Raw genomic sequence first — 24,611 nt, forward strand, 5'->3', positions numbered from 1 at the left:
TAAACATTATTGATACGTTCATATTTTACAAGCTAAACACTTGTTGTTAAGTCGCCTAATTCATGCCTTACATTTCATTAGGGCACACAAGCTTTGCAAACAAGAGTGTATCCCTATCATACTTTATGTAAACTGTCATTTGAGTGAAAGAGATACACTCCTGTTCACAAAACCCGTGTGTCCCTTTGAAATGTTAGGCTCCATTTGATCGTCAAAACTCCAGTAGATCCTCGATTCGCAACAATGGTCGATACAACCATAATCCGAAAACCGTTAGTTCAACAGATTAACGAATTTTGTCCGATATCATTTCATTATTGATTGACCGAGACTCTATGGATTTTTCGACAGTTCTGAATGGTTATTATTAGACCACATAAATTGAAATCAGAGATTCTGATAGCATTACTTAACTCGCTTACACATAGAAAGAGTCTGGAACTATTAAACAACCTAAAGTTACAAAAAAAAACTAACTATTTTGAGTGCCTTGCAAAAAAACTCAATTATCACAATACCAAATCCTAACCTAACACCCATTTTAAAAAATCAATATCTTGCAATTTTACATAGTATAAAAGTTGTGATTTCTATCAACACAAGTAGGGGAACTATACCCTGCCTATCAGCACTTTGATCATGAATTACAGCTTTTTAAAAGTGTTTTTGACTGTTCCAGAGTAATAAGTAGCTCAAACAAAAGTGAGCAAGCAACTATCCATTGTTGATACATCTGAAAATGTTGATTTAATAGCAGAAAACGGCAAAAGTGATGAGAATTGGTCGAACGGCTTAGAGTGATTAAAACGGGCATATTTCCCCTGTATAAGTATAAAAAAAAATGTGTGATGTATATCAACATCGGAAACCATCTTGGCAAATAGCCCTGAAACGACGGCAACGTGTGGCTCCTCTCCAGGGTTTTCCTGTCTTCAAATATTTTTCATGTTAATTTTTTTGAAAGTTTTCCCTACATCGGAATAGTTTAAAAAAAATGTTTCAAAAAAAAAAAAAAGTTATTTGAGGGCAAGACGGCCACTTCCTCCGGGGGTAAGATAAGACGACCACCCGTAATTTGCAAATTTTATCGCTGGATTAACTTTTTCCCAGGGATCCCAAATGGAGTTCGGACCCTGCGGATGTTGCTGAAATAGCCAACGCCGAAATCAATCACTGTAAACAATGCTGCTGCAGCAGTGACGATTATAGGCAAAAAAAAAACGCTTTGCAAACTCAAAGCAAAGATCAAAAAATGTGCAGATTCGAGTAAAAAGGTGAACCAAAAAAGCAGTACACCACCGATTGAACCTGAGCCAAGCAGCAGCAGCAGTAAAAGCAACAACAGTGAACCTGACCTATATGCAATGCAAACAAGTGAAATCGACGAAGAAGACAACGATGGATTCGAGACCGTGCTTTCTAAGCACACTCGCAAAACACGGAAGCGCTTACAGGCATATTTGGACGCGGATGACGAATTAAGAACAAAACGAAGAGAGATGGCTGCAGAAGAAACAGATGAAGAAGACGAAGATGTCATAAAAGCAAAATATTATAAGAAAAAGTGTTGTGAGATAACTTCTAAATCCCTGGTAGAAGAGGACAAAGATAAACTTGAAGAACTTGATAATTCACTCTCTAAATATTCTGCTAAATATTTGAAACATAGTCAGAAATCGTTAGAAAAAAGGCATGGTAACAATTATTGAAATATAGCCAGACAAGTGATTCTAGACTCTGTAATCTTTCCTCTTTCGCTATCCACTTTGAAGAGATGAATGCACAATGGTGTGAAGTCTCAATAATATAAAAAAAATGCAATCAAAAAGTGAATTTTCCTGTTTTCAAACCATTGCATGGCAATATCTCGGCAACTAAGGGTCGAATCAACAAAGTTGAAAAAAGCAAAATATTGAGAATTCAGCTCAGCTTTTCGAAAATATTTCATTCAGAAGTGGGCAAAGATGTGCACTAATTTTAAAAATTGAAAAACTGCGACTATTTAAAAAAAAAAGTCACCTAAAGATGGCTATAACTTGAAAACGGGGCAATTTTTCAAAATTTCACTAAGGCTTCATCCATAAAGTACGTCACGCAAAAATCAGCCAAATTTTACCCCCCTCCCCCCTTTGTCACGCTTTTCCTGTACTTATAACATGCAATGTCACACTTGCCCCTCCCCCCCTAGAGCGTGACATACTTTATGGATGACGCCTAAAGTACTTTTTGATTGCAAATTTGATTTTATCGAAAAATGAAGTTGCAAAAATGTTGCGACCAATATTTCGATTTTTTGAAAAAATCAGTATTCATAACTCGGTTAAAGATTTTTTGCACAACCTGGAAATTTCTGAAAAGTTGGCATTTGATGTCCTCTAAAACAGCGATTCTCAACCTTCTTCTAGGCTGGTACCCCCTGCCATGTAAATCAAGTAGGCCCGAATCGCTGCTCTAAAACATATCAAAAAACGAAAAAAAATTGTGTTTTTTTGCAAATCAAGTTTTAGTGACAAAAAGTTAAATAAAAAATCACCAATCTTTTTTTAACGTGTAACATTTTTTCCAGTGTAGTCCGTATCCATACCTACAACTTTGCCGAAGACACCAAATCGATCAAAAAATTCATTCGAAAGATATAGATTTTGAATTTTCATACATAATTTTTGTATGGACAGCTGCCAAATTTGTATTGAAAATTATATGGATAAACTAATAATGCAAAATGGCATCTTTGGGCATACCGAAGGCACCAAAAAAGTTTCAGCCGGATTAAAAAATACAAAAAAAAATCGAATGACCGAAATCTGAGAGAACTGCTCAACTTACTTGCTATGTACTCATGATATTTGAAAGCTTTCTTGAGGAATTCAAATGTATGAGTTCAAAAAGTATGATGATACTAACGTTAGCCTAACAACATTGTAATTTGATTTAAAAACATTCCGGAATATTCCTTCTGATCTCGGAAGAAAACCGGGAAATTAAAAATCGAAATCTGGTGGCCACCCTGAATTAATATTTTTACCAAAAACACGGCTCTAGAATATTTCTAGATTAAATTTTCAAAACAACCTATCCCTCATGGGTTTCCTATGCAGATAGGGCCTTTTGAAAATTTAATCGAGATTTAATGTTTTTTTTTTATTTATTGAAGGTCAACCAAAAATGTACAGTATGAAATTTTGAACAAACTGTTTGTTTGCCTGCAAACTAGTTTGCCAAACTCGCAAACTGTTTGTTAACAAACTTTTCCGCAAACAATATGGCGGAGCAGGCAAACTGTCAAGCACCAAAAAGGTGCGTGTATTGTCTAGTTTGTTTTTGATACTGTAATGGCGGCTTTGAACATTTTAAAATATTTTTTTTAAGATACATATTGTTTGTTAGCATATTACTAGTGCTGTAATACTGGTTTTAGTAATTAACTTTTTGACCCATAATTTGTGATTGTAATTTGTGCGTATATTTATAACGATAACCTGTTAGTTTACAACTTTTTATCAGGTCAAGAAAGTAAGTGCTCCCAATAAAATCAACTGCAGCAATATCAATTCTCGATTAAATTTTCAAAAGGCCCTATCTGCATAGGAAACCCATGAGGGATAGGTCCATCCTTGCCCTGATAAAAAGTCTAACATGATATCGTTGCCAAATAAAATTACTATTACTATTACTATTTAGAAAATTTAATCTAGAATTAATACTTAAAGAAACAATCGAGCAATTAAATGTGAGAGTGTGTGCGTGCAACATGGAGTTAAACTTTTCAAAGTGCCATGGTAACCTTCACAGCAACTTCACAGAAAGTTTAACTCCATGTTGCACACACTCTCACTTTTAATTTCTCGATAGAGATAACTACATACATAGAAACCTGTAAAGTTCATTTCGTTCAATTCAATTAAACTCACTTTTTATTTATTTGCGTTAAGGACCACTTAATTCGGGTCCGAAAAAACTCACTTTTAAAAGGGTAATTAGATATTGTTGATGAATTATTTACATGTTCCCAAACAATTTAGGGGGAATATACCTATGTACCTCAAGCATAATAAAAAGTCCAACTAACAGGAGAACGTTGCCAAATAAAATTACTATTTTTATTGTTAATGTCCTTTATCTAATCTCCACTTATGTCAGTTGAAAATCACTGGATAACCTTTTTTGCTAAACATTTCACATAACCTTGCTTACAAAAATGAAACTATATATATAAAAAAACGTTTCAATCATCGTAACTTCAAACCAATTTTTTTCCGCTTATTAGTCATTTAAAAATGTCTTACCTTTCTGTCGGGACGAAGACAAAGTTGTCTCATTGCAATCGGCACACAGAGACGCTTCTGTCGGTCGTACGGTGGCGGAATGCCTTCGTACACTTTCAATTGTTTCAATGCGTTGTGGCCTCGTTTTGTTTTGTGGGGAACCATGCCACGAACCGCCTTCCACAGCATTCGGCTTGGTGCGCGGAAATGGAACGGGCCACGGGCCGGGTTCACATTGCATCGTTTACGCAGATACGCAAGAAACTTAATTTTGTTCCTGAAGAAGTGACCGGACAGCTGCAAATCCTCGCACCTCACAACCACAACATTGCGCCCATTCAGAATCTGCTTTGCAATCACAGACGCTAGGCGGCCGAGAAGATGTCCGCGTCCGTCGATCAGAATCGCCTGTAAATGTAACAAAATGCATACAATTAATGCTCACTCGATGTATTTTGCATCGTTTTTTCGTCACTATGCAACACACACTTTTTTCGACAAGTCCGTCATCTTCGCAGGTTACAACAGAAAAGAAATTATGAGTTGTTGGCCTCTTTATCTTTTTCTTATTTTTCTCCGCTCGCTTGTAATTTGCTTGCAATCTATATCCTAAGTATATTGAGAATCAGCATTACACATTTTTCTGTTTTGTTTTTCACATTTGCAGAGGATTTTTCAGTTCATCTATGTTAACACAAAAATGTGCAAAACTCAATAGTGTGTAAAATGTATATGCAAATTTTCAACTCACAACAATTATCAAGATAGTTAACCAGTAGTGGTTTCACAAAAAAACTACCACCATCTGTGGCATAGACTAATTATTAGCCTGTCCCATTTTGAGGTCATGTCGAGGAATTCCAGGTGCTCACTTCTTAAATGATAGATTATGATGTAAGCAGGGTTACCAGGTCCAAACTTTAAAAATCTGGCAAAGTATCGATTAAAAATCTGGAAAAATCTGGCAGACGAAAATTTAATAATTTTGAATAGTAAACGGTATGGATGATATGAATTGATTCAAAAATTTGTTGAATTAAGATGGTTTAACTGATTATATGACCTAAAAAATGATGAATTTACATTTTCTTTTTGAAAACACATTCTATTTTTATTAGATTTTCAATGAAATAAGTTTATTTAAATCAAAAATGTGTTTAAAATGGGCATAAAGTTAAAAATCTGGCAAAATCTGTCAAAATCAGGCACAGAGAAGGGTAAATCTTTATTCTGGTTGACACTTGAAAAATCTGGCATTCCCAGATTTATCTGGCAACCTGGCAACCCTGGATGTAAGGAACAATGTTTTCTTAGATAAGAAAAAATAATAAAATACTTTCTCGCACCCCCTAGTCGATTTACTGAAAAAAAGTCACTTTTTTGAACAAATTTTCTAAAATCACTTGGAATCAATACAAAAACTGTTTCGATCAGGTGTGTATTATCTTCAAACGATAGGTTTTTGTCCATAGATTAAGATACACTATCAATATTGGACCAAAACTTAAGTTTTTGGACTCTCCCAGGCGGATTTATGTCGGAAAAATCGCATTTTTTCGAAAGTTTTTTCAAAAATGCTCATTTAATTTAGGGTAGCCTATTTTTCCCAGTGAAACCAATACATCCCAGTTAACTCAATCCGAATTTTGAAACGGAATCTATTTAGAATCGTATACAAATTCCGTTTCAAACGCAACAACCGGTTCCGTGTTCGAACCGGTTGTTGCGTTTGAAACGGAATTTGTGTACGATTCTAATTAGATTCCGTTTCAGAATTCGGATTGATTTGACTGGGATGCAGCTTGTAGGAAATTTCATGGCGAACAGTTTTCCCTCTGAGAAAATGCAATTTTGACTCTCCAGAGCCGAGATATTTGAGTTTTAGTGAGAAAAAACGTGCCAATTTTCAAAATTGCTCAGAATTCAGAAGCAAGGCCTACTAATTACACGATGTTGCAAGCACGAGGGGGATGACACTTCGCGATTTGAATAAAATCGCACCAAATCGCGTCAAATTCCTTCATTCTTGTTCATCGTACCTTCATCGTGGTCGTTTTTTGCTCATCGCGCCAAATCGCGCCAGATCGCGCTCATCGTGCTCATCGTGCTCAGATCGTGCTCGAATGAAAATTTACATTCATGCAGCCAGAGTTGCCATATAATATTCGTTCTAGCAGTTTCCCATAAAACTGGCAGCACTGTTGAAATTATTCGAGCAGTCCGAAAAGGTAAACAAACCAAAATTCTGATTCTTTTTTCTCACGCTCGGACAAGGTGTTCTGTCCGAGGCTCATCCGGAATTTGAATCTGCACATCTTAGAGGCGCACCGGATGCCGTTTAAGCTCGAGTCCAATCCGTACTGTGTCGTGTCGCTGAACCAGGTCAACGTGGGAAAGACGCGCGTCAAGACCGTACCCGATCCCGTCTGGGAGGAGGAGTTTGTGTTGGAGTATGTTTTGCTTTTACGGTGGAATAAGTTCATGTTTTAATAGGAACCGTTTTTAGTGACATTCCGCCGGATGTGGTTACCGTTACCATCACCGTACTTAGCAAAGGAAAACGTGGTAAGGATTCCGAGGTGGCCGAGCTGATCATGGGCCTGTGTGGGCTTAAGAACGGACAGGAAACCGAACAAGAAACCCGCTGATCGGGATGACTCCGATGGGCGAGTGGGGATCGATTTGGTCATGCCGTGCGACGTACATAAGTTGAGCTTGAGATCTTGAGTCAAGGGGTCTGTTTAACATTTCGACGGTATTTGCAGGAATACAGCCCGTTGCAGCAGCTGCTGGTCGAGGCGGAGTTGAACGTGGTTCGTGCGTTGTTCGGAATCTATCACAACGATCGCATCCCTCTGCCCACCTTGCTGTTGAAAGTGTTCCGCTACGAGAAGAAACCGAACTGCTGAGAATCTTGTGCCAGCCGTAAGTGGCATGGGAAAACGAAACAATCCTGATGGATCTCTACATGGGTGTCGAGTGCACCGTCTTTCTGCAGTCGGCCGTGTCCGGCACAATCCAAAGAATACTCGAAATAAAGCAGTCAGAAGAGCTGAACCCAACCAAAATGGACGAGAACGCCGAAGCATGCTCAAACGCGGGATTTTTGCTGATGACCCTGGACCAGCTGACGCAGTTTATCTTCACTTCGCCGAACGCGTGTCCCCGGACGGTTCGCTTCATCTGCAACTGTCTGCAAAAGTCCGTGGTCGCCCAGCGAACGGTTAGTGCCTACCCGCGGGTTAATCATTTTGCGCTTGCTGTGCCCCGATCTCCTGAACCCTCGTCGATTTGGTCTAGTCAGTGAATCAGCATCCAATGGCCGCATCAAATCGCACGCTCATCACGGTCGCGAAGTGTTTGCAAAATCTCGCAAATCTCCTCGAGTTTGGTGGAAAGGTTTGTTATGTCGCGTTACAATTGCAATCTGATTCAAGTTTCTCCTTCGTTCAACGCAGGAACCGTACATGGAGGTGGTCAACCCGTTCATCCTGAAGAACAAGGAACGCATAATTGTGTTCCAAGACCAGCTGTCTTCGGTAACCGATCCGAAACCGCCGCCCGGGTGCATGATTGAGCAGACCCATCTGGTGCTGTCCAGCTCGGATGCCGGTAAGTGCTACGCTCTGCTTGATAAAAATAAAACAAATCAACCAAACTTTCAAACAGGACGCGAGCTGGCCACGATCCTGCACATTTGCGGTTGACCTCTGGACCAAGCTAGTCAAGTGGCGTTTCTGATGCACCATACACACGAGGCAAGATACGGAAGTCAGTCAAGCAGAAGCGAGCGGGTTTAGCTACACTCTACCAAAAAGCAAGTCGGTGGTTCGAGTGGGGATGGTCACGCCACCATGCAACGTGGCGAAAAATTTACGCACGGACCCGTTACATCGAACTGCGGATGCGCATGTAGTCAATTCCTCGTCCCGTTCACGAAGTTAGTCACCCAACCGAAACCGGATTTTGTTGGGGTAGGTCATCACGTAGGAAACTCGGGAATTGTTCTGGCTGCATTATGATTCACCTGGTGAACTCGGTGGATAATGGGCGCACACGTTTGGTTTTAATACAACAATAAGTACTAATTAAAATCAATAAATGAAATATTCACGAATTTGTTTATTCGAATGGCATACAAAGCAATATCGTTCACTTTTTAGTATTTTTTTATTTCGGCTTCCCGAATTCATCCGATTTCATTATCAGTCTCACATCTGTAAGTCGAACGTCATTAGCTGGCCAGGCTGTGGTTGCATTGGCCGTTGCTTGCCGGAAGTCATACTGCTTGGCGTAGGCCAGGTTCAGGTTACCAGCCGCGACGTCACCAGCTGGTTCTTGTTGCCAGCCCAGCGCGCCTTGCAGGATGAGTTCATGTCGATAAGGTTCGCGTACGCGTCAATGTTCTGGCAACTGAGATTGGCCGCCATTTCCTGAGGATTTTTGAAGAACAATTATTAGATAAGCAAGATTCTTGCAGTGTTGCAATCGGAATGTCGGTGCAGCCATCGAGTGCGTGGATTACCTCGTCAATGCACTCGCCCAACTCGTAGTTGTCGGTCGTTCCCCTCGAGGTGTCCGTGGGGTAGATTTCGGCGACGCACTCCGACAAGGTTTCGTCCGCCGAGTCATCAATGTTGAAAATCTGCAGATGCTCGTCCGAGCCATTTCCCATGTTGTGCGTTCCAACAACTCTTGTTGGTTGTTTGAACAAGCGACCACAACGACGATAAACTGCTGCCAGCTTTGTGCTGAATGATGTTGGAAACGGGCTGATGCACCTGAACAAACTCAGGCGTGGGCAGTTGGTCCGACCGGAAGTCGCACGTGACCTCTCAGAAGATTCACGACAGATCAGCCAGTTCGACGTCTGAAAAGTGTGCAAACAAAAAGAAGAGCGAGAATGTTAGTTACGGATTTCGACGGCGGTCGGATCCAGGTCCAGGACCGGCAGGTTGCGGATGATCCCTGTGGAAACATGTAACTTGTGCGAGGGGAACTTTTGATGGAGCCGTTGTCCAGATCGAGGACTTCGACGGCGTTTGCAGAGACAATCTTCAAGACTCGAGCCCGGTACGGCATCACGAGTTCATCAACGCATCGACCATCAACAACATCGTTTGGCTCGGACGGTGTCGTAAGCTGCTTTTACTCGGGAAGAATTGTCAGCAGCAGCTTGGAGTACACATTGGGACAGACGGTTAACGTGACCGCATCCAGAACGAACGTTATCCGGACGATGCTTTTGCCCTGTGGTATGTGCGGCCAGTAGTTGACGTCGACTTGCTTGAGGTCGCAGACAACATTCCGTAAGGTGACCTCGGCAAGTTGGCCCTTCTTCTCAACGTCCGTGAGGGTGGCCTTCATGATGCGAGCCTGCTGATCGTATGAAAGCCGAAGGCAAAGCTGCTTGAACTCGAGCTTCTTAATGATGACCCGTGAGATGTCCATCTGCATAACAAGGTACGGAATCTGCTTGTCGTCCGAGATTAATTCGACCGCTCCGTTGTCCAACGTGTAAAACAGCCAGGTTTTTTCGTGCACCTTGTTGACCGGCTTCACCATGGCACTGTTCAGCATCACCAAGGCCGTGCGTGACGAAAGATTCCCAATAAAAACAAACAAGTTAAAGTAATCCGGCCAGGCCTTTTTCAGCAACACAGCCCGGTAAAAGCAGTTCTCGTACGGTGCCGCGTAGATGCCTTCGACCTGAATCTCCTCATACATGACCGGTTCGTATGGATTGCAATTTGATTCACGTTGAAGACAATCTTCCGAGCGTTCTTCGCGTTTCGTTCGTAGCCTGGTCACTGTACAGATTGTACTCCGGCGAGATAACAAAGGTCGATGGTGGTAGCGGCAACGGCCCAGCTGCTTGGATGAGTGTAACAGGCCGTGTTCTGTCGGCGTGGCGCGTGTCATCTGGCTTTTCTGGAACATCTGCATGACCTAATTCTGCACCGGGCCAGACGGTTGTAGATCTTGAAGAGGGCATGCAACTTTTCTTTGGCTGAAAGAAAAATTACATAAAAAACGACCTACTACCAAGCCTAAGACTAAGATTGCTAAACTTACCAATGACCTGCAGCACCAGCTACAGAGGATTTGACGGATTAGCATTATTAATACTGAGTCCATTCAGTGTCAGCAGCCAAAGCGAGCCACTTTGGCCAGCTCAGGCTGGCCTAGATTGGAACCTGCAGTAGGAGCTTCGTTTCACTGCTACAATTCTCAATTTCCGTGCTATCTTCCTTGTCCAAAACTTGTAGTACTGCTTGGAACGAATCTCGGTGTACACAGCCATCGCCTTGTCGATGCTGCACGAGTTGATCGTCGCGTTGTTGGAAGGCCCAGCGACATCACCGGGACCCATCGCCATCCACTTCTTGATCACATTCTCGATCGTGACGTGCTGAAACCACCGTTCCTGTTCTCTCAAAGAAATTTAAAGGTACTTCGGTTGGGTCGTGAAAGGTCGAACTCGATCCGCCGATGCTGAGCGTACTCTAGACCGCCGTCGCTGTTTGGTTCCATCGACACTACCGGATGTTTTCTGGAATTGTCGACATCTACGGTCCGAAGAGTACGGTGAAACGACGTGAACGACGCCTGCTGCTTGGAAAGGGAGCTGTTTCCGGGGAAATAGAGGCGGTAGTTGAGAAAACGCTCAATCTTCTGCTCGTGATCCTACCTTAAGACGTCTTTGGTATCGCTCCCGAATTCTTGTAATCCCACCGCCGCCGTCGTCTTCGACTCTTTCTTATCGGTTTAATCAACCCCACCGTACTCCTTCGTCACGCTCGTAATGAGCTGATCCTTGAATCTTGCACTTGCCTGCTCCCTGTCGCTCGAAGAAGGTCTCTTTCCGATCGTGCTAATCCTCCACCGTAGCGAAATTTTTCATCTTGGCTTTGGAGAGTCGCTTCGAGACGATTCCCGTACCCGACATTGGGATGATACACGCGCCTCTCGACCTCGGTTCCAACATTCAGCTTCGGCAACTGGAGCAGCGGCAGTTGTTGTCGCTTGGGCTGGCGAATCGACGGCGGCTTTGTCACCCTTCACCGGTGGTCATTCCGGGTTGAATGGTCGTCTTCGACGGCGCAGAGAAAGGCCGGCGGAGGTAGTAGGCCTTAAGATTCCCAGATCCGGTAGAAAAATCTTCCACCAACAGCCATTTTCCCCACGTGTTTATTTTTGTTTTGTTTTGCTTTTTCACTGCTCGAATTGAATTTCAGCAAGACCTGTCATTTGGTTGCTGTCAAACTCATTCGAGCAGTGGACGGATGACATCGCGCGATTTTTGTACATCGCGCTCACATCGCGATGCAATCGTGCCAGATCGCGCTGATTCTTGGTAATCGTGGCATATCGCGTTAATCGTAGGTCATCGCAGTTGAATCGCAAGCTCATCTCGGGAGTGTCATCCCCCTCGTGCAAGCATGTGTCGCAAAGGTCAGGGTATGCTTTCTTATAGTAATTTTGGCCGCTGAATCCGAATCTGAAATCAAATTTCGTGTAAACAGTGGTGTTTTGGAGCTACACCCTTTTGCAATGTTATTAGCGTGTTTAAATCGCTGCAATTTAAATAGCTTGCAAGTTCAGTCATACTTTTTCCTCGGTTTTCGTGCCACTTTGATTGTTATTTTACTCACAGAGCTTTTTAATGTTTTTTACGTTTTGATTATCTTAAGCAATTCGAAAAAATCGCATATTGTTATTTGGCGGGGGCTAAGGGATCCATAAACCACGTGGACACATTTTTTTAAATCTCAGACCCCCTCCCCCCAATTACCATACGAAACAAATCTTATTGATATGGAGCGTGGACAATCGCTGAACCCCCCCCCCCCGCTCCCCCCTTCCAAAGTGTCCACGTGGTTTATGAATGGTCCCTTACTAGAATTAAGGATTGATTAATGAATAGAGAAAACTAAAAATTCTGAAGCATTTTTTGATGGATGTAACACATATTTTTTATGAAAAAAGTTCGGAAATGTCTTCCAGAACTTATTTTAATGCAAATTTTCCAAACAAATTCATCCAAATGCAGCCACTTTTCCAAAAAATTTCTCTGATATTCTATTTTTAGAAAACAATATTAACTTAAGCCCCCGCCAAATTTAAAAAATGCGATTTCCGAATTGCTAAACACATTGTTCAAACATAATCAGAACGTAAACAAACTTTAAACATAAAGATTTCTGTGAGTAAAATAACAATCAAAGTGGTACGAAAACCGAGGAAAAAGTATGACTGAACTTGCAAGCTATTTAAATTGCAGCGATTTAAACACGCTAATAACATTGCAAAAGGGTGTAGCTCCAAAATATCACTGTTTACACGAAATTTGATTTCAGATTCGGATTCAGCGGCCAAAATTACTATAAGAAAGCATACACTGACCTTTGCGACCAACCGGACCCTAAGATGACAGTTTTCGTGAGTTGCGCGTATTCACCGACAGATGGCAAGTGGGCCTCGTCGGAGTCCACCCATCAAATACGAAACTCAAAATTTGCAAAGAAAACTTTTTTTCGTGACGGCTTTTGCGGCACTCTTATCAACTGTTCTAGACTAATATTTGAACGTGGCGTATCTCTAAACAAGTTTTTAAAGAAAATGATTCCAGAATGCTTATTTTGTCGTTTTAAACCAAAACAAGGCAAAAACTATATTTATTTAAACTATTCATTATTTTCAAATGTTTGGCTAGATAATATCGAAGGCCGCCATCTTAGGCCCACTGGGCCCACAAAACGGGGTACGCTCAGTTTGTATGGGAGCTGTCAACATGCTCCCGGGCTGTTTGCGACACATGCTTGCAACATCGTGTAATTAGTAGGCATTGCTTCTGAATTCTGAGCAATTTTGAAAATTAGCACTTTTTTTCTCACTAAAACTCAAATATCTCGGCTCTGGAGAGTCGAAATTGCATTTTCTCAGATGGAAAAATGTTCCCCATGAAATTTCCTACAAGCTGCATGTATTGGTTTTACTGGGAAAAATAGGCTATCCTAAATTAAATGAGCATTTCTGAAAAAAGTTTCGAAAAAATGCGATTTTTTTGACATAAATTCGCCTGGAAGAATCCAAAAACTTAAGTTTTGGTCCAATATTGATAGTGTATCTTAATCTATGGACAAAAACCTATCGTTTGAAGATAATACACACCTCCCAGTCAAATCAATCCGAATCCTGAAACGGAATCTAATTAGAATCGTATACAAATTCCGTTTCAAACGCAACAACCGGTTCGAACACGGAACCGGTTGTTGCGTTTGAAACGGAATTTGTATACGATTCTAATTAGATTCCGTTTCAGAATTCGGATTGAGTTAACTGGGCTGATCTTAACAGTTTTTGTATTGATTCCAAGTGATTTTAGAAAATTTGTTCAAAAAAGTGATTTTTTCAGTAAATCGACTAGGGGGTGCGAGAAAGTATTTTATTATTTTTTCTTGTCTAAGAAAACATTGTTCCTAACATCATAATCTATCATTTAAGAAGTGAGCACCTGGAATTCCTCGACATGACCTCAAAATGGGACAGGCTACTAATTATATATAGATACGCCACTCCGCTGTTGGGGCTGGTGACGCTACCGCCACGCCATAATTCCCCCTGGTGGCAATTTACAGGTAAAATTGTTGGGCGTCTCCCTTTGGGAATATTGAAAAAGTTTTTTCTCCCCAGTTTCAGTTCAATTGGTTCGGTTGCATCGTAGCAACATCTGCTTTTCAAACTTTATTTATTTTCTGTCAAACCAAAAAGCACATCATTGGTGATTTTAGAGTTCATTTAGAAAAATACGGTCCAGATGCTTCCGCCTAACTAAAATTCCATGAATGGAACCGGTTTATCCGACGGTGCCCACTGTTCGACGTGGATAAGTGCCGACAAGTGAGTAGATTGATGTTTAGCCAAAAATGACTTAAGAAAAAGTTTTGTTTTCACACCCCCTCAGGTTACGTTCAAAATCCCCACTGCTAGTGGAACCTGCACCGCAATCCAGAACCTGTCCTCCAGATACAACCTTATCCAGCAGACACATTCTTCTCCAGCCACAACAACGCTTTTTTTTATTGTTCTCCGAAATGCAGCGACAATCCACCGGAAGCGAGCAGCGATGTCTTCGGCAGCGCAGTCTTCTTTTGTGTGAACTCCAGCAATCTCTTGCCGAATACCGGTTCCTCCGTGGTTCCTCCAGAATCTGTCGTGTTCTCCTGCATTTCATTGCGATACTGAACGAGAATACTCGGACAATCAAAAATACCACGACGAATCAAGTGCCCTGCTGGCAAAAGTGTCAAGAACTAGTGACAATGCTATGATTTTTCTGCAAATTTTAATTTGTAGTAATACTCAAGTAGTAGTGATTTAAAGATGCACAATAAAACGGTTCTGAATCTGTTTTGAATTTTTATTGTCTAAACTTGGGAGCTGCCACTTTGAAAGCTCAAGGTTGTTCTTGCTCCATGCCATTTCGGGTCAGACGGGTGATCAGAAGGCAGCGGTGACCCCTCTCAATCCGACACGCATATGGCTGGATCAGTTTTGTGGTCACTTCTTATTTATCTGGAAGAAGATAAAATGTAGCCTACCACACGATAAGGCTCACGACGAAGTTATTATACCAACCTTCACCAGCAAAAATCACCTTATAACTCGGATTGCACTTAGTTCGTTCACCGTCGGTACACAGAAAAAAATATTCCTGTAAATTTACATTATTTATCATGTACCAAAAGGTATCATGATAAATGATGTATATTTACATTTGGTTCATTGGAAATTTACATTAGATTCATTGGAAATTTACATTAGTTTTGAAAATTTACATTAGTTTTGGAATTTACATTACTTTTGGAATTTAAATTAGTTCAAATCAACTAATTCTGATTGGCCAATGGGAATGAGAAGCTCGACTTGGATTGCAGTAGGAAAAGGGTGTGGCCTATGTTCTATTTTAAAATGATTGAAGCGGGCAGCAAAAGGAAATTCGGATTTTAAAAAGTTGTTTCACAGGTAGGGGACGCTTTCTCGTCGACGGCCAAGTGGAATAACGCTGGACTGGAATCGAACGGACGACGGGTAGGATGTTCGGTGTTACTGCTGCTACCCGCTGCCGACTTAGCCATCTTCGCATTTTATAAACGAGCGGCTAAAGCATCAACTTGTTCAGGTCGAGCCTCAGGCAGTGGGCAAGCGAAATATGAGAGCGATAGAAAGAGAACCAAATATAACTATTTTTAGTTCGGGTAGTTTTGAAGTCAACGTTTGGCAGAAATACATTGGATATATGATTTACATTAAATAGGAATTTACAGGAAGCCGAACACGGGTAGAAATTCATCAGATTTGAGTTTCCATGCTCAACGTTTCCATTAGATTCATGATTTACATTAGATTTAGATTTACATTGGAGTAATTTCCATGACTTTTTACTCTTTACATCATATTTCAACATTACATTGAGTGAGTTTACATAAGAAACAGTAATTACGTGCTGTGTAAATTTACATATTTTTTTCTGTGTACCACACGGGACGTACCACCTGGGAGCGGCGCGAACCTGCTTCTATTTCGCCACCTAGTGGGCACTGTTTGACCTTGGCTTGAAGTTGGGTCACATCCTCCTCCTTTGGTTTCTTTGTTTTGATCTGCGGCTCGGAATCGCCTCTGCAGCTGCCGTTGCCGCTTGCGTTACTAGCTTACGCTGGAGGCCGAGCATCTTCCTCTTGTTTCGGAATTAATCCCAGAAAAAAATTTAAATACGAAATAAAAGCGCCCTTTGAATCAACGTTTGTGACACTTGACAAAACAGAAAGTAAACATTGAACGGGCAAACACAAAGAGTACTTCGATTTTGTTTAACAATTTAGTACCTGTAACTTGACTGTGGTGGCGCTCGGAGCGCTAAAGGGGTGTCGCCAACTGGATGTATGGAAAAATCCGAGGAAAAATCCCGATGTGAGACATCTAGATAATTAATAATCTATGATCTGTGGTCAGTCCCAGTCAAATCAATCCGAATTCTGAAACGGAATCTAATTAGAATCGTATACAAATTCCGTTTCAAACGCAACAACCGGTTCCGTGTTCGAACCGGTTGTTGCGTTTGAAACGGAATTTGTATACGATTCTAATTAGATTCCGTTTCAGAATTCGGATTGATTTGACTGGGGTAGGGGGAATGTAATTTAAGCATTTATCCAGATGTTAAGGCAATAAAGATGGTGTAGGGTCCTATGCGACACAAGTCAAACTTGCATGCGTATATCGCGCTTGCATCACACCTTGTATGCAACCCATGCATTATTGCGGATTATGACAGAAGAGCGCGTGGTGGATTATTGTTAGTAAGCCACCGGCCTGAGCGGAGGGAATTGTGAGTCGTACGGCCAGACGCGATGAATCGATGGCTAGCGGGCGGACGGGTGGAAGGCCATCACAAAACAATAGTTGTGCGCACGGAGCGAGACACAGAGAATAATTAGGACTCTACAATTGGCGACGAGGATAAAAAAAATCGCGGCCGACAAAATAAAAAGTGTTTTTGTTTGTTTGTTTTCCACAGTGTGTGTGTTTGTGTATTTTTGGTTCAACCGCGGATGCTGTGCAGCATCCCATATTTGTAGGGGGAGTGCTGACATGTTAGAGAAAAATGTGAAATTGTGAGATTGTGACAAAAAAATTGTTTTTGTTTTGGTTTCTGTGTATGATTAATAGTAATGGCGTTTGTTAGAGTTTTATTGAAAAACAGTAAACATAGACCAAAGGTAATAAAAAAGGTGAGAGTTAGAACAAAGTGAATTGCTTCGAAAAGTTGCTAAGTTTATGTTGATTTAAATTCTGCTTAGCTGTTTTGTTTTGGAAGTTTGGGAGTTGGGATGTTAGCAACGTTATTTAAAAAAAATCAGCTGGAAGTGTAAGTTGGTTGCTAACAACAAGAACAGGGTTTTTAAAAAGGTGGTAAGACATACGTGTTGATACAATTGTGTGCATACAATTTGAACTGAAGCGAAAGTTATCATTTTGAATTTTGAATGTACGTAAACGGAACAAAACTGATGGTGAGCAAAACCTGAGATCGAGCTAAGATTTCTTTTGAGATGAGAAGATCTTGTGTTTGCAGTGTGTAATATAGCACAGATAAACAGATATGATCTAAAAAAGGGGTTTCAGCCGTTGCTGAGATACGCAATGTGCAGTGTGGATCGACGAGAGGTTCGACAGTTTTAGGGATTGCAAGTAAGCGATGCCTGCGAGGATCGATAAGAGGTTCGGCCATCGTTGAGATGTGCAAGAGATCGATGCCTGCGAGGATCGATATGAGGTTCGGCCATCGTTGAGATGTGCAAGAGATCGATGCCTGCGTAGATCGATATGAAGTTCGGCCATCGTTGAGATGTGCAAGAGATCGATGCCTGCGAGGATCGATATGAGGTTCGGCCATCGTGGAGATGTGCACGAGATCGATGCCTGCGTGGATTGATATGAGGTTCGGCCATCGTTGAGATGAGCAAGAGATCGATGCCTGCGTAGATCGATATGAGGTTCGGCCATCGTTGAGATGTGCAAGAGATCGATGCCTGCGTGGATCGATAAGAAGTTCGGCCATCGTTGAGATGTGCAAAAGATCGAAGCCTGTGTGGATCAATTGGATGTTTGGCTATCGCTGGGTTGTGCTAGAGTTCGATATGAGCCGATTTAATCAGATGTGCAACCGATAACTGCGTGGATCGTTGAGAGGTTGAGCCATCGTTGAGAAGTGGAAGAGTTTGATATGAATTTGAAATGTGCAAGAGCTTGATACCAATATGGAACTATATGAGGTTCGATAGACGTTGAGATGTGATTGAAATTGAGGCATGGAGGACTCGATGAATGATTGCCACTGGTATGTAAATGATAAATAACGGTAAGTCTTTCATTTATGGAATCATCAGAAGACAGGCAAATGGGTTTTGGGTTTTGTTATGTAGGGTGATCTGCTGCCAGTTTCCGAGTAAATGTAAAAAAAAAGTTTAATGATGAAAAACTCGTTGTAAACCTACTGATGGTGATGAAGTCCAACTGTTTTATTATTATTGAGACGCAGAAATTTAAGATAAGATAACAATTTGTTTAGATAGGATGTAGGGTGTTAATGACACCTAAAATGGCAAAGAAGTCGAGTAAGTCGAGCAATCTTAGAAATGTGTAAAAAAAATGACAATTTTCTGACAAACTTCACGGTACAGAGTAGGGTTGGCACGGTACATGGTACAGAATATTTGTTTATTTGTTTAACACCAACAGGCACCACATGCCCAAATGGTGTGCTTAAAACTAGTGCATGTACACAAATTATCGCCTAAAAAACAATAAAAACTTATTTTTGATGACGTCACGGGACAGATTAAAATCGAACAAAGAAGCTACAAAATTGAATGCTCTGTGTAGTCCAGTCAATGTGCTATACATAGCATAGTTCGTCCGGCGAACAGGAACACGCAAGAACGGAGTGTTACGAAGCGTTCGAAGCGGGGCCATAATGTCTAGTCCTCGAAGAATGGCTGGGCAATGCAATCTAGAAGTCAGAGCGTCGGAGATTACGAGTACATTTCTACGCACTGCTAAGGTGTCAAGGTTGATCAGTTTACAGCGGCTTTCGTAACTAGGCAGATGAAATGGATCCCGCCAGGGGAGTCGACGGAGCGCGAACCGGATAAATCTTCGCTGCACACTCTCAATCCGCACCGCCCTGTTTTCGTATTAGGGACTCCATACGGCAGAACAATACTCCAGCGTTGAACGGACCAAAGCGCAGTACAGAGCCTTCAAACAGTAGACATCTGTAAAACCTTTTGCTGCACGAAAGATGAAGCCGAGCTGTCGCGAGGCTTTGGAAATCATGAATGATATGTGCTGCTTGTATGTGAGTTCCGTGTCAAGAAGCACGCCGAGGTCCTTGACACAGTTCTCCCGGGGGATTAATGTGCCGCAGATCTGGTAGTCAAACTTGATTGGGTTGCGTTTCTTGGAGAAGGTAATGATAGAGCACTTGGTGGGGTTGACGACCATTCGATTTGTTTCACACCAGTCCGTGAAAATGTTCAGATCCTGTAAGAGGGCTTGAGTGTCGGCTGCATTATTCACTTGACAGAAGATCTTCATGTCGTCTGCGTAGGACAGACGCGGTCCAGAGAGGGAGTGGTTGCAATCGTTGTAGTATAGTAGGAAGACGAGTGGTCCGAGATGACTCCCCTGTGCGATACCCGAAAAGGCCATCAAGGCAGCCGACAAGCAGTCTCCAATCTTGACGTTGATTTTCCGGTCGGCCAGATAGGACTGGAACCAACTGAGGAGAGTCCCGTCGATTCCCATCCTTTCCAGTTTTGCGATCGCAATAGCGTGGTTCAGCTTGTCGAACGCTGACGACAGGTCGGTGTACACCGCGTCGGTTTGCGATCTGGCGGTGAAGCTGTCGGTCACGAACGTCGTAAACGTGAGTAGATTCGTCGTTGTTGACCGCGATGGCATAAACCCGTGCTGGTCCTCGCTGATCAGGTTTTTGCAGAAGAAGAAAACTGGAGCCATGACCGCTAGCTCGAAAAGTTTCGAAACGGCGCACAGTGCTGATATTCCACGATAGTTGTCCACCCCAAGTAACGATTCAGCACTAAAACAAATCACTTTTCAGCACTAATAGCGCTTTTACAGCTGCGAGTTAATGCTAAAGTGTTTTGACATCTGCATCAAATGCGCTTCTACAGCCGATATGCAGCTAATTTTGGACTTTATATTTCTGATTTCCAGCTGGCCCCTACTGTTGTTGTTCCACCCCTGCAAAATGTCAACAAAGTTGGGAGAGGCACTTTTCTCTCAACTCTATTTTTAGTTTGTTTACCACTTTACCGACTCAGCTGACCGAGCGGAGGAGTCGATTTATTTGATTGAATTTGCCTTGTTGGGGGATGTGATGCCAGATACCAGAAGTGTTCTTCGATGCTTACTGATGGTTCCTGCGCCCGAGTCGTCACGCCTGTTTGGGAAATGTTTGAATGATGTGATTGGACTGTTTCAATTACTGCTGCTTCCCCTAAGAAAGTTTTCGAAATTACGGTTGCAAATTTTTGTCTTAATTTCTTCCTCCCAAAGTCAGAGGTAATTATATGCTTTGAGAAAAAAACACAAGAATTGGATTAGACACAAACACTTTTATTCATGGATCATAATCAATAAGTAACATTACCCTGAACCAGCAGCAGGGGCACCACGACCACGTCATGACCGCCCAAGTAACCATCCAGCATTAATAGAAATCATAAATCAGTTGCTAAACAGCATTCACCAGCTTATCAGCTGTAAAACTGCAATGATTAAAGCAAATCAGCTCTAAAATAACTGCTCTGATAAAAGCCGTTATAGAGCTGATTACCAACTGTCACTAGTGTGATATTCTCAAGCTTGTAATTAAAACACCTTTATGCGGTCTGCAATAGAGTTATCTACGTGCGCATGTATTGCGTGTACGTACACGAAAAAGATTGAGGTTAAATTTTGTACCCGCCAGCAAAACAAATGGTGCGCTAGTGTGCGTGAGATCGGGCTTAGATAGCTCTATGCACCGCTTTATTCGTACACCTTCATACACTCACTGACTGACAGCTCCCCCACGCTTATTGTCGATTACCTCAACTCAACACTAATTCAGCCATAACACGGCTAATCTAGAATGCCACAACACCGCCTCTACACGCTTATCTCTGATTTCCTAATTCAGGATAATGTTCAGGATGCCACATCCTCCCCTTGCCAAATTGAAAGTTATAATAAGTACACTAACAAAACAATAAAGTTAATGTTAATCTAACATCCTTTCTGCTGCTTCTCATCTCAAGTTTTGTAACGCCTTGTGAAGTGTCCGTCCCAAAGCGCGAAGGCTACCGGCTTAGGCTGCCGATATCAATGATGCCAGTTGTTGTGTTGATCGTCCATCCATCCTGTCTTCCTCCGAGTCAACTAAAGTAACGAAAAAAAAAAACTGGAGGGAAAAAAAACCAAAAATCAGCAGAATACCATGCTCTGAAACGTAAAATATAAAAGTAAAAACCACGTATATCAGGCATAAGAAATCATAAACATCTTTGTAACATATTTAACGACGTATTTAACCGTATCACCAATTTAAATGAAAACTGTATAAGGCTCCCTCTCCGAACTAAAATTATTGTTTTCATTGACAGACGTGAGCCATGTGGTTAACGTATAATCTTCAGTGAACATCCTTCTTTACAATTATATAAAACTGTGATATAAGAATTCTCCTCTCATCGAACTATCCCCTTTCTATTGGCTATTCGAATGTTTCTTTTTTCTTCAGAATTCGCCGTGGGTACTGGGGTACTGGTCATAAAGGAGGAACCTGCCCCAGCAGAGTCTGACGGAGCATATACCACAGAGTTATTTTAGTTATTTTTTTCTCTCAATTTTTTTTTTTGACGTTTTGTGCAGGGTTGGATCAACAACAGTAGAGGCTAGCTGGAAATCAGAAATATAAAGTCCAAATCAGCTGTAAAAGCGCTTTTAGTGCAGATGTCTAAACTTGTTAGCAATAATCCGCAGCTGGTAAAGCGCTTGTAGTGCTGAACACTGACTTGTTTTAGTGCTGTTTGGTTTCTTGGGAAACGAATGCACAAATGATGAACAATGCAATAAATTGAATGAAAATTGATTAGTTTCCACAAGGCTTGAATGACATTATTCAATAGCATTGTTAAATAACATGAATTTCAGAAACAATACTTCTTCCGAGAGTTAAAGTACATATGTTTAGTTGGTTAAGAACTCGGTCTTATTTTCCTCCACTGATTTAACAAATTATATTCTACTTATATTCAAATTCTTTACATGACCTTGATTGCTCTTCGCATATTTAGCTTTTAATCACTTGGTTTCAGATGAAATCGTAAGATCGCTGGAATCTTTCAATTAGGTTATATATTTATGAAATTGATTAGAGAGCATTGTGTGATGAAAACTCTTTTTCGGAGAGAGTGATTCACGGCTTTACCTTATTAGAAACTACGTCGTGGTAGTTATACTATAGTTAGAATTTAACGATTCATACCGCGGTTGGCTTTTTGTATTTATTCCGTATATACAAGTTTCGACGTACGTAAGTAATGGTATTTGCATTCAATTTGTTTGATAACAATTTTAACTTTCGTGGCCTGCTATCTCGAAGACCGTATTTGTATATTATCTCCTTATATTTTTATATGTGTGATTAACTGTAGTAATATATTATACTTGTTCCTTATTTATTAATTCGTCAAACTTACGTTGACTACATAGATCCCTGCTAAAAATCTTAATACAATTGAACATTGTTTGGATAATACATTTGGTTGAAGAGCTGTTTTTTTTATTGTGGAACTTATCATTGTATAATCCATTGTGTTGCTATTGTGGGGTCCTCGCCATTCCGGACGCAGCTCGCAGGCTGCCAATCATCCTCCCGACCGCCCTCTGACCACATGTCCGGAATGCCACACACTCGATCACCATCGCCGCCAGCACCGTCCTCGTTCACAGCTACCCAGTCAAATCAATCCGAATTCTGAAACGGAATCTAATTAGAATCGTATACAAATTCCGTTTCAAACGCAACAACCGGTTCGAACACGGAACCGGTTGTTGCGTTTGAAACGGAATTTGTATACGATTCTAATTAGATTCCGTTTCAGAATTCGGATTGATTTGACTGGGTACCACTCAACTAACTCTTTCTCTTCGGTTTTTCCCCACACGCTGTTCTCTCTCAGCTTATCTGCCAAGGGGCATGACACTCAGCGGATCAGACCCTACAATCCCCCCTTGGTTTTATTTGAATGATGTTGACCTAGTGCAAAACCTAACAATGTCAATAGAAATCTCTAACTTCTTTAAAATAAAATAGTATCTGTCATATGTGAAACTCTACTCTAACTTACTGCTTACTGTTATACATATTATCGTCTTGAGACCTGTTTTACCCATTCATGGTAATAATGTGATGCAGATCGTGAAGGTGACCTATCAATTATGCTACTCTAATGTATACATCTTACACAACAAAAGTTGAATAAATTCTTCTTCATCTGTTGATGCATAATCAATTTCCATATACATAAACGCTTTTACTATGTTCAACCTTTTGTGAACTTAGCCATGTTACATTAAAAATTACTGATTTAACATTTGTTTATCTAGGATACAGAATCTCTATTTGTTTTATTATTGATGATGTCGGTAATCACATCAAGATGTACTCGAGAACTATATTTGTTTGACTAAATATATAACTGGAATATATTCTCCAAGTAGAACGTCTACCTCAGCACAATATCAAAGATACCTAATGTAAAAAGATAGACAACTCCCAAAATCTGGGAACAACGATCAATCATCAAAACCGCAGAGCCATCTGGTGGGCTGACATCTAAGTTGTCGAGCTTTTCAATGCCCGTACACGCACACAGTGAAACAAAATATGCCCGCACGCACACAGTCAAACATGGTAATGATGTTGTTTTTCGTTCATCTCTTTCGCACTGTTTTGACCAAATTTTGACAGAGCGAGGAAAACATTCAGCGAAATGGCGAGCAAGTTTTGGAATTTCATGATTATTAATTAGGTTAAAATCAAATTGAACACCGGGTGGGTTTGAGCCCAGTGGAAAAATCAATTTAATCAAAGATACTTAATGCAAAGCAGTTTTCATGGCAAACCAAACCATAACAAACCCGGATCCAGCCAAAGACTGCTGGTAAATTCTTCTAGATAGAGAACTGTCACAGGCTCCCAGGGACAAAAGAAGCCAACAGTTAGTGCCTGGTTAGCAAGGGGCTGGAAACTCTTAGAACTTTACCTAAGTATATTAATAAGTATACTTAAATAATGTTAGTATACTTACGCTCTTCCACCCTAACATGAATCATCTTGTAAAAAAACGTCGGGGTGACGTCTAGAAATGTCACAACTTTTTTTTTGTTTATTTTGGTTTCTGCCAAACCTAACCAACAAATCGACGGAACCGGCAAGTTGAGAAATAGTTCCTCCAGGGCTTGAGAATCATTCTGGAATAAATTAATCGATTGCTGGAATAAATTAATTAATTGCTGGTTAGTGCCTTTTTCCGGTCTTCGAAGGAAACGCTACACGAGGACGTGGTAGAGTTAGAGAACAAAGGGGCCCTCAAGACGAGGTAATTGATAGGATCCGGTAAGACCGGATTGGCTAACAATCGGACACAGGTCAGACGGGTTACGGCAATATTTTTATTTTTAACGATATTTAAATCAATATTTTGGACT

The 24,611-nt window shown here is 41.2% G+C and overlaps 2 protein-coding genes, 1 long non-coding RNA gene and 1 pseudogene across 3 annotated transcripts; 2 read left to right on the plus strand and 2 right to left on the minus strand.

Moving 5' to 3' along the window:
- Positions 1-625: 625 nt before the first annotated feature.
- On the minus strand, positions 626-4,912 carry LOC120431023 (60S ribosomal protein L13a). Its single transcript, XM_039596178.2, has 2 exons — positions 4,755-4,912; positions 626-4,673 (listed from the first exon to the last, which is right to left on the minus strand). Exons 1-2 carry the CDS (start codon positions 4,773-4,775, stop codon positions 4,272-4,274), a joined length of 423 nt encoding a protein of 140 aa, XP_039452112.1. The 5' UTR covers positions 4,776-4,912; the 3' UTR covers positions 626-4,271.
- A 1,585-nt stretch (positions 4,913-6,497) lies between these two features.
- LOC120431022 (ras GTPase-activating protein 1-like) lies at positions 6,498-8,074 on the plus strand (annotated as a pseudogene).
- A 1,325-nt stretch (positions 8,075-9,399) lies between these two features.
- LOC120431025 (uncharacterized) lies at positions 9,400-11,694 on the minus strand. The gene is made up of 3 exons (XM_039596180.2): positions 10,957-11,694; positions 10,341-10,893; positions 9,400-10,275 (listed from the first exon to the last, which is right to left on the minus strand). Exon 3 carries the CDS (start codon positions 10,209-10,211, stop codon positions 9,414-9,416), a length of 798 nt encoding a protein of 265 aa, XP_039452114.1. The 5' UTR covers positions 10,212-10,275; positions 10,341-10,893; positions 10,957-11,694; the 3' UTR covers positions 9,400-9,413.
- A 2,281-nt stretch (positions 11,695-13,975) lies between these two features.
- Positions 13,976-14,676, plus strand: LOC120431026 (uncharacterized). The gene is made up of 2 exons (XR_005607790.2): positions 13,976-14,168; positions 14,233-14,676. It is a non-coding gene; the product is annotated as an uncharacterized LOC120431026 (long non-coding RNA).
- Positions 14,677-24,611: the final 9,935 nt, after the last annotated feature.

This window comes from Culex pipiens, unplaced genomic scaffold (assembly GCF_016801865.2).
Source record: "Culex pipiens pallens isolate TS unplaced genomic scaffold, TS_CPP_V2 Cpp_Un0004, whole genome shotgun sequence".
NCBI lineage: Eukaryota > Metazoa > Arthropoda > Insecta > Diptera > Culicidae > Culex > Culex pipiens.